This window comes from Thermobia domestica, chromosome 1 (assembly GCF_964235325.1).
Source record: "Thermobia domestica chromosome 1, izTheDome1.hap1.1, whole genome shotgun sequence".
In the NCBI taxonomy this organism is placed as follows: Eukaryota; Metazoa; Arthropoda; class Insecta; order Zygentoma; family Lepismatidae; genus Thermobia; species Thermobia domestica.
The window spans coordinates 96,688,584-96,699,371 of NC_137454.1; the positions used below are offsets into that span (position 1 = coordinate 96,688,584).

At 36.2% G+C, this 10,788-nt stretch overlaps 1 protein-coding gene across 1 annotated transcript in view; it reads right to left on the reverse strand.

Annotated features, from left to right (window-relative positions):
• Positions 1 to 1,728, reverse strand: part of LOC145687466 (uncharacterized) — a 40,905-nt gene extending 39,177 nt beyond the window's left edge. The window contains exon 1 of the mRNA XM_081760919.1: positions 1,445 to 1,728. Coding sequence (XP_081617045.1) covers positions 1,445 to 1,610 — 166 coding nt within the window. The 5' untranslated portion in view covers positions 1,611 to 1,728. The remainder of the gene's footprint in view (positions 1 to 1,444) is intronic.
• Positions 1,729 to 10,788: the final 9,060 nt, after the last annotated feature.

The window sequence follows — 10,788 nt, forward strand, 5'->3', positions numbered from 1 at the left end:
CCGCAATAAATAAATAAATAAATAAATAAAAATAAAAAATAGCAGTACATTTGGGCCAGAAGTGGCGAATGATTACACCATGTGCCGTTGGTTTGTCAAATTTTTGACATTTCATTGCAAAAATAAGCCCAGTGATTTTCCATCAACTTCATGTTCGGACAAGCTCCTCAGGAATATCATGGTAGCCGATACTCGGAAAAGAGTTCGTGTCATTGCAGACTAGACTGACATAAATCGATTCACTGTCGTTTGACGGCTCGATCCAATTAGTAAGCTGAAAAAAAAAAAATGGACTCATGTATGCCACAGAGTTGACACCAGGCAACAAGAATCGCCATCCGGAGCAGTGTTCGTAGTTTGAGGGAAATTTCTCTAATTCAGGGAAGTTTCGTACGTAAATTTAGCAAAAAGGGAAAAGATATATTTTTTTCGACGAACATGAAAATCCAGGGAGACTCTCGCGCAGAGTAGTTGACCAATATAAATGTTTAAATTTTTCCTTGTTTCTCAGAAATGGACCAATACAATAGCAATAGTATGTGTCTGTTTGTATTCAGAATAGCATAATACTACCCATTCTTGGCTGGGTGTATTTTTTTGTACAAAAAACGAAGGTAAAGTAAAAGAAATACAAGCAATAAACAAATGAATAAGGCAAATGTAGTTGGCACTTCCCTTAATATAGCTAAATTAATCTTATCACATAACTTCTGTCAGAGGAACTGGACACTCAACAAACTAGGGAAAGTTTGATAAGAGAAGGGAAGGTTTTGTGTCAGTCAAGGGAAAGTTTCTTAAGGAAACAGACGGACACTGGTCTGGAGATGTGCATTCCTCTTTGTGCAATAAAGGTTTCCTAGATCGGTTTCTTGAATTTAGTGCTTGCTCTGCTAAAATAAATACAAAGCTCTAACCTAACGTGAAAATGTAAGAAATGTGTCAAAATTTGGTAGAACCGTGTGGTCAAGTAATGCCGGGACACAGTGTTTCTTCCAGACCAGTTTTTTGGGGAGCACTGCCCCCCGGAGCTCTGAGAGTGCCCCCCCGGAGAAGACCAACCAAAATAATAGTCTAAAATATAATAATAAATAGAATAGTATCAGCAGTGCCTTACGGAATACCGAGTGTGCCCCCCTCCGGAACATTGTTTCTGAAAGAAACTCTGCCGGGACATCATTCGGACACTTTGTAGTTGGCCATTATGAGTTTGTACACTGCCTTGATATAATCAATGCATCGTGGCATCCATAATGAGTAATGTGGAGCTAAAAGCACATACTTTATTTTATATATTTGTTTCTTATTAAGTATATCAGACGTAAGATCTCTATATAATCATATGTTACTCGTTTGAAATAACAATACATATTTCTGCTGTAAGTTTTACAAATCTATGGACACATAAACTGCGTCGGCTCCATTATTCCTTCATAAATGTACTTACCAGTATAATTCTGAGGTATGTCAGTATCATTCCCATCAGTTACATCATATTTAATAGGAACCACTTTCTCATATATCCTTTTAGGTCTTTTACTGCCTTCACTCGTTGATAAAATAAATATAAGAAAAGTAACGATTTTAAAGGATAAATATATCATCATACACATTCACTTTGCATCTACTTTAAGAAAAGGTAAGTAATTTCAAAATATATCAATTACAATAGTTTTAACTTTAAATTACAGAAAAGCCTAATCTAATGTTTAATACAAACAAAAGAAGTAATGAACTCAAAAGTATTTACTCATTTGTCTTTTGCCTATTACACTATCTTCCTCTTTCTCTTTATATTAACACTAATTTTACTTATTTATAAATATGACTTATTAGACTATTATTTATTTATAATAACTTATTAGTTACTTATTTATAGCTAGTGAAGTGATTCTATCCACCAATCATATGCACATGAAATCACACATTTTTAGCTTACTCAAAGAATCAGAAATTGTTTGCCAAAATATTTTATTAAAACATGGTTTTAGACTGTTCCTAATTTCCAGTAAGTGCTGGACTGCTTTTGTTACGCCAAATTTATATTATTGTTACCATTAATAATCTATGTAAAAATTACAGTGCCATTTCAGGACATTCTTATGAGTAGGGTTGCCAGTCGGTTCTTGGTTGGTGCTAAGTTTCCTTCCGCGAAAGTCCTTCTTAACTGTTAGAAAAGCTCGGAAATCGAAGAGTGCGAGTTTTGGAATGAATGGAGCATTTATTCCGAGACTGTCCGCCAATTGTTTCGAGAGCTTTCATTGCCTTATATGATACATGAGGAATAGCGTTATCTTGCAGGAGAAACTTCTTCATGAAAGTTTTTTTTTGGTAAATTATTCCCTTCAAAAGCATAAGCAGCATCATCATTTCCAATTTGATTACCTGGAACCATAATGTTGCAGTAGTATTCCACGTATACCCCCCCCCCAAATGAATAATAACATCTTTGAGGAATCTGAAACTCAAAGGTGAGTTTTTAGGGGAGGGGGCGCTGAGTAGCTGCTCTTCTATACGCTGGATTGCTCCTTTGATTCGGGATTATATTCGAACTCGTCAATTCTGATTATTCTCTTCAATAATTGAGGATACTGTTCAACTCGAAAAATGCCTGACAACAATGAAAGCGATGCAGGTTCTGTTCTTCACTCAGCCAACGTGTCGTGTCATCTACCTTGCATATACAAATGAATCTGAAACATTTGCTATCCTTATCCAAAGCCCGGACATATTGTTTCATAACTCCCAACTTGATATGTAAAGGTGGAAGAATGATTCTGTCCCTGGCAACTAACGACTCATTAATGATGTTTCCTGCACTTACTGACATATTTTCTCTTAATGGCCATGTGTCCTGCTCCCAACTTAGATGTTCAGCTCGACTATGCCACATGTAGATAAAGCAAGGGTTTTTGGTGTACCCACTTTGCTGTCCTAACAGTAAATTTACCATTTTAAGGTCTACACAGATATACCACTGTTGTTCATAATAACGTAGCACCTGTAATACCTGCTTAATGTTTGCATACTCTTCTTTAAGTTTTGTCGAGTACCCAACAGGAACAGATGCATAGAGGTTGCTATTGTGCAATAACACACATTTGAAGCTTCTTGATTAGCTGTCTATGAAGAGCCGCCAATCTTCTGGTCGATATTCTGGTAATCCTAATTGAAGAAGAAGCTGCAGAATGTTGTTACAGTACACTACGTGTTCATCGTTCTTAAAATATGGGAGAAAGTGTCTCTCTTGTTCAATAAATTGTTACTTTAGTTCCAGAGCTCAGACAGTTATTTTCCTTCAGCCTATATGCAAGAAGTTCTGATTGCTGTTTTGATAGACTGAGTTCTCGTATAAGATTGTTCAGTTCATTTTGCGAGATCTGTCTCATTTCGCACTTTCCCATCCTCAAATTCACTTTTACTGATGTCACTTAGGCGCGCTATACACTATAGGATAGATCCTAGGAAATCTCTTACGATTTATCCTAGAGTCAAAATCTCAACATGTATGGCATCAGATCGCATGTCATTTCCTGTGTTCTGAACGATCCTATGAGATTTCTCTTGTTTAGAGCACGCTCTATTTCGGAAAGAAAATTCGTAAGATTTCGATTTAAGCGACATCAGGTAAGAGAAAGTGAAAACAAAACTGATGAGGAATCGTCTAATCGTACAGGTTAACTTTAGGTGTACCACTCGAAATAATTGTTGAAAAATTATAATTTATCACTGTTTCCTAAATGATTTACGTTGACCGACATGAAAATTATTCACATAGCATAAATAAAATCCCTCAAGAGAACCATCAAAGCAATTGATGATAAACTACAATTCTTTTACGATTTACGTACAAATACAGGGTGCGGATATATAGCATAAAAACTATAATGCAAAAAACGCAAACCAAGTTATGCTAGGTGGCCTCTGGAAAGTACGAATGCTATCTAACAGTCAGGGCAGGGCGAAGCCGGGGCTCCAGCGTCAGTCAGAGGGTGCAAGCGAAGGAAGCAGGCGCGTCAGTTAATATAGTGAAAACAAGTGGGTTTCGGCAACGATACGAGTTTGAATAGTAATTGTCATGGTATCGTGGTGGTAGCGCTGCACTTGTAAACATAAACTATAGCTTCTGTAAACTATACAGAAATAAACCGGTGGTGGAAAATAGTATCACCGGTCATCTTTCATATGCATTCACTTAGGTAAATGTTTCGCGGAAGGGTCCAAAAGTAGGCAAAACATACAAAATTTACAGGAGAAATGGAAGATACAAGTACTTGGACCTAACCAAATCTAACCTAATGAAATTAACTAACTTAAACTAACCTAATATTAATAGAAGTAAGCGAAATTCTATCACTTTTTGAAAATTAGCTGGAGCCATATACTAATATAATCTAACGTAACATAACCGTAACTAACCTGAACCAGCCTAAACTAAACTCATGTAAATAGAAACTACCGAAATTGTAACATTTCTTAGAAAAATTAGCTGGACCCTTTCTGCTAAACATTGTCTCTCACCTATTTTATCGGTCGTTAAAACATTTATAATAATTTTACACTAGTAACCCTACAATTGTAAACATAAAATACAGCTGTATTACTTTGTATGCAGAAATTATGTTGTATTATGTATTATTATGTTGTTTGCAGAAATTTGATCCTTATAAATATATCTTTTAATGCAAAGTATTAAATTTTATTTGTAAATCTTCTAACATGTGGTGCACCAAAAGTATACAGCACCCTTCTGACATTTATGTTCTTTTTTAGAGGTATTCAATTTAACAATATAACGCCTGTTATTAATATCAGTGGGATGTGCAGTATGGTTAGCATAGTAATTCTTCAATTTTGTACTTTTTATTAAATAGAACTATTTCACAATGTTGATACACGTCATTCGGTCAGACAGGAAAACTCTTCACGCGTATGGCACAAAAAGGGTAGGATTTCCTACAAGATATGTCATAACATTTTTCCGAAGATAAATCCTAAGACATTTCCTAGGATTGATCTCGTGGTGTATAGCGCGCCTTACTGACTGGCTTTCTTAAATATCCGACAATGCAAGTGGAGAGAGAGAGAGGTAAACTCCGGCACTGGAATGTCCTCACTGTGAGGCACTGGTCTTCTCGCTGATTCTAAGTCAGGATATCCCCATTTGTGTTTTTTGTAACGATTGAGTCAACGTTTATGGCACAAAAATAACAATCAGCATGGTGATTCTTCTGTTGTCACCATACCATAGGCACACCGAAGTTCAACCCTGTTCTTACACAGGGCAAACAACTTTTTTCTTGGTCTCCAACCTTTATACAGAAATATGCACAATATGCTTGCTTGACGAAGTCAGTAATGTTCCACCTTTGCTTTGGTTGACAGTATTCGCCACAGATATAGCAAAAAGACATTTGGGTAGTTTCTATAGCCTCTTTGTGAAGAACTCATTTTTCACAGACAAAATGAAGAAACAAACAACATTTTACTAACATAAATGGAAGCATTTGTAAACTAAGGTAAATTCCATTAATAAGGAATCAAATTCGGCACAAAATTATGTCTTCATTTTCACAACTTTTATCGTATAATAGTGTCATACATGCCATATTTAATTTACGATACATCAATATTGAAGCCCATTATATCAACACCTAGAGCCAATTTGGCAAGACTAACGATATTTTCGAATTCAGTGTACACAATATACTTAGAATCCATTAAAATATTAAATGTCTCAGACATTTTTATTTATTTATTTATTATTTTGTTGTTGTTGTTATTGTTGTCCAGTGTTATTGTATATACGAGACAAAAAATGAAATGAAATCTTTCAATTTTACATCGCAGCGTTATGTTGTGCTAGTTAAAAGAAAATTGAAATCTTTCGGTTTAACATCCTACGATTATGCCTTTAGACTAAGGGAGACGATGATTAAGGCAAGTGAATGATAATGGAAGAATTGGTAGAATGAGAATGTGGAAAGATACGGATGTACCCTGAGGAAACCCACGGACACGATGTTGCCCGTCACACTTATTTGGACATGAATCAAACCAGGGACCCTACGTACCAGAGGTAAACGCTTTACTATTGAGCCATCGTGCCCCCTCTTGCAAGCTAAAAGAGACAGTAATATAGGGTGACAAGACGTACTGGTTTTCGCAGTACAGTACTATTTTTTAAGGAGCTGTCCTGCGTGTTACGAAGACGCCTAGAAACTCGAGAAATGTCCTTTTTTAAAAATGTCCTGCGAAGTGTCCTGACTTACAGTAACTTATTTGCAATATTTTAATGTTTCATTCTTTATTCATAACACTTTGAATCACATGCACTCTTTTCCTGAATGATGAACCGCTGTATTTTATAACACTCCTCGAAAGATTAGGAAAGGAGAATAAGCAACAAATCATCGTTTTGCAATACATTGTTTTCACAGAAGTGCTTCTTGATATATTGGTAAGTTAGGAAAAAGTTCTACTTCAAGATACGACAGTAATGCTAACAAGATAAGTAGAAGTTCCCTCGTGCCGGTCTAAATTTTGCTTCATTTCTTAAAATAATCCCACGCTACGAACAATGATCTTATAAAATAGAGGATCTGCCCTTACAACAAAATCTTGAAGCCATACGTCACAGTTTCGCCACCCCTACTCTGCCCACTCCGCCCAATAAGATCGCAATGTTTTGAGCCAACAATCATGGCGGAAACGAAAGTAGCCAATCAAACGATGGCGAAAACAAGTGTACCAGTCAGACTTGCCGATGCTCGGTTGTTTCTTGGCTTCATTAATTTAATAGGATGAAGATACATATAGGCAGATCCTCTATTTTATAACATCCTTGGCTCCGAAAATCGCTATTTTTTTAGTCCTTCACGAAATTTCACTGTTCGTTCATAAAAATAAACCACCGTTTGTCATTCATCAAAACAATTTGAGTTTATTGAATTCCTTCAATATTTTTGTTCAGTGTTTTTCTTTGTAATGAAAATGAATGATTAACTTAAAATTAACGTTAAATGAAATAAGAACATGTGTACTGCCGACGCAGTAAACTACCATATACTATTATCCTACTTTTCACTTGTCAGAATCAGATCACCCTAGAGTGAGATGAGAATGAATTAAATAATTTAATGATGAAAGTGGGTGTAAATGAGATAACCCAGAGGCAAACTCACACAGACGGTGCTTGGCCAACACAAAGCTGACTCGAACCAGGATCAAAGCAGGAGCCGGGATCGAACCAACGACCCCACACACCAGAGGTAAATGCTCTATCATTGAGGTACAGTTGCTGCCTAGAGATTTGAAATAAATAAGATCGATATTCAAATAATAATATGTATTTGAACAAATTGTACTCATAGGTAACTAGTTTACTTAAAAACCGAAATGAAATTAGTTTAATGTTTCACAAGCCTTTTAGGCTAAAGGAAACGAATGATTACTGAAGGTGAATATTTATTAAATTAAATTGTTCTGCTCTCCTAGCGAGATTCGAACTCGGAACCACGTACACTAAGGACACACATGCTAGCCACTACCGTGTGCGTGAATTTCCTCGGGGTTCTCCCGTTTCCTTCCACTTTCTTCATTCCACCATTTCATTCATTTCTCATCAACACCGTCTCCTTTAACCTAGTCGGCATATGCGTGGGACGTAAAACTTAAAGATTTCCTTTCCTTTCATTTTTTTTTATGCTAGCCAATAGACCAGCGGGGAGGGATTATGTGTTCGCCTTTCAGTTTAGTTAAGATCAATTCATTCCCTCTTATTATGCACACTACAACTACACAGTAGATCTTTCGTACTTTCTCATTTTATTTAAGCTCCACTGTAATCGGTATTGCGATGGATCAGTTTTCAGAAATTCTTCTTCCCGAAGTACGTTTGAAGATATGCGTTGTCTGCAGTATAATAAAAAGATGCATGCAGTTTCGCACACTGTCCATGCTGGGCAAAGACGGGTGAGGCTAAATTTACATTGTTTCTCCAACCGATCGTAACGTCATGTCACGTGGTATTAACATGGCGTATCGGCTATGAATGGGAGGGTGTTTTTCTGTGAATTGTGATAAAGATGGAATAAAACGAGCCTTACGGAGCTTCTAACAACCTTCGGTCGCTGACGCTCACTCAGCTATGTTTAGTAGAATAAGTAAATCATTTTTTTTTTTAAATCAGTAAATTCGTATGTGCAAAGTGGACTAATACCACATGACATTACGTCACGATCGAATGGTGCAGATAATTTGTACAGAACTTTATTCCGATATATTTTCAGATATTAAAAATTGTGTTGATCCAATATTTCAAGGAACATTTTAGAGAAATATTTACATTAAAAACACAAATATTAAATCCATATTTTAGTGAACATCCCCATTGTCTAATGTCATCCAATCCAATCTTCGTATACAACTTTATGATACCTTTTATTTCACAGTAAAGGGCAAAAGTGTAAGGGAATGTAATTTTAATTGAATTTCTTATAAAGTTTTCATTTTAATAGAGAACGACTGGCACATATAACTGTTTTTTTCTTGGTTTCTTTATTTTTATCCTATTATTAGTTCTTCTCCTTAACTACGCATTCCGCAGGGGCGGATCCTGGGGGGAGCGATCGGGGCGATTGCCCCCCAGAAGAGGAACCTTTCTTATTTTATATATAAATAAAACCCATCCCAAAGATTGGAGCTCTTAAAAGTAGCCCTAAGTAGTAGTATTACAACCCATCGCCCCCCCCAGAAGTCCGTCCTGGCATTCCATGAATATACGAGAAAAAAAAATAAACTTGATTTGCAAATTATCATATAAAAAATACAGTTTTACTAGCTGTTGTCCAAGGATGGTAGTATTCCGGTTGAAACGAAAGAATGTATCTGTAAAAGGGGGTTGTGAAGGATTAATTTCCATCGGTGCCGTATCACCACACAGAGACCTGTATTTTGTGTTTACAAGAAGTTCCATCACAGATGTCTATACCCTCAAGGATTTGGGTACAATTTATCTGAAATTTACCATTCTAAGCCACATTTACCGCTCGCCCCCAATTTGCCTTTCTTTTCCACAAATATACCTTTCTTCCTCCAAATTTATTATTATCAAGTTCGATTGATCCATCTTCAATGGAAAATTAGTCTCCTCAATAATCTTATTGCCGCATCCTGTGCCCTAAAACCTAGGTGTGGGCATCCTGCATATTAGTGTCAAACCATTCCATTACCAGGGGCGTCATTTGGGAACGGCAGAGAACAATTCCCCACCTTGCGTTTGAGAAGTCCATATTTTAAAAATCGATTGTACGGTACTAGTACAGTAATAAAAAACGTGAAATTGTTATGTTGGTGGAGCATCTTGCCCTCAACCCTTGCAAAATCTGAAATTAAATATTACTGACCACGCTTGTTACAAAAGTCTGTTCCTTTTCCAAAATTTGCTGTACACGATCAAACTACGAAAAACACAGATGTTACAACAATTTTGCACAATAAACACGATCAGAACTCTCCTTTATTCTGTCTGCACCTTCAAATGAATTTGACAGGCAGGGCTGGATCAACCCATCTGGAGGCTCGGGGCTAGAAAAAATATGTGGCCCCTGCTGACTTCACCTAATACATTTCTGTAAAAGTACAGTCGGAAAATTAAGGGAATAAGTCTCATATTTTTGACCATATTTTATTTTATGATGATAATTATATCTTCATTATTCTTTTTTAGATAATCTGTTGAGATTTTAATTAGAGTGGAGGTCCCTGTCCACCTGGAGGCCCGTGACTGTAGACCCCCAAAGCCCCTCCTTTAATCCGGCTCTGCTGACAGATGTAATACACATATTATTACAAATATGACATTAATTTCTGGGAATGAACTTATAGATGAATTTATCCATTATTGAACCAATTGAACACGCATGAGCAAAAATACACGCTAGATAAATTCTAACATGAGTAGTAACTGAAGTTTCTAAGAAAATATTCGTTTACTTGCATTCTCACCATTTGTGCGCCCCTACTCGTTAAAGACTCATCCCTCGCTAATGGTCCTGGCCCAGAAGATTCGTTCTGCCCGGTTTGTTATAGCAAAATTCTTGCTCGTAATAACCACATAGTACTAGTTCGCTGGTTCATATATATATATATATATATATATATATATATATATATATATATATATTGTATGAATAAACGTTTCTATTACATATTTGCTACCAAGGGCGCCGATTTCTCAGTAAATTGGCAGGGGGAGGAATTCCGATGCAGAAGGTATATATATGAGAATTTTAAGACAAATTGCATTCAAATTATGCCAGATATTGTATATTCATCGGCCCACTTGAGCTTCCCCCCTGCCCCCAGGATCGACGCCCTAGTTTGCTACCATATTATGCATCTATATGCAATTATGCTCCAAGCAATTAGCACTTTAAAATGGATTCGCTAATTATTTGAAACTAAAATATTATGCAAAATAATTTTGTAATGTAATCATAAAAATGCTTTTAAAAAGCTGCATCATTAATCTTTGATTTTCGAATACACGAAAATGTTCACTATATTTTGAGCGCAAAACGAATCTCAAATACTCAGCTTCAGACATAATTCCACATACTTAAGTGCAGTGTTGCCAGATCTACTGATTTTGCAGGAGATCTCCTGCTTTTTCTACGTTCTACTGTTCTACTGCGAAAGAAAATGAAAAGTGAACAATATCCTGCTTTTTCCTTACTTCGAGAAGTTGAAGAAATATTATTATTAATAATATTAAATTTTCAATGTTTC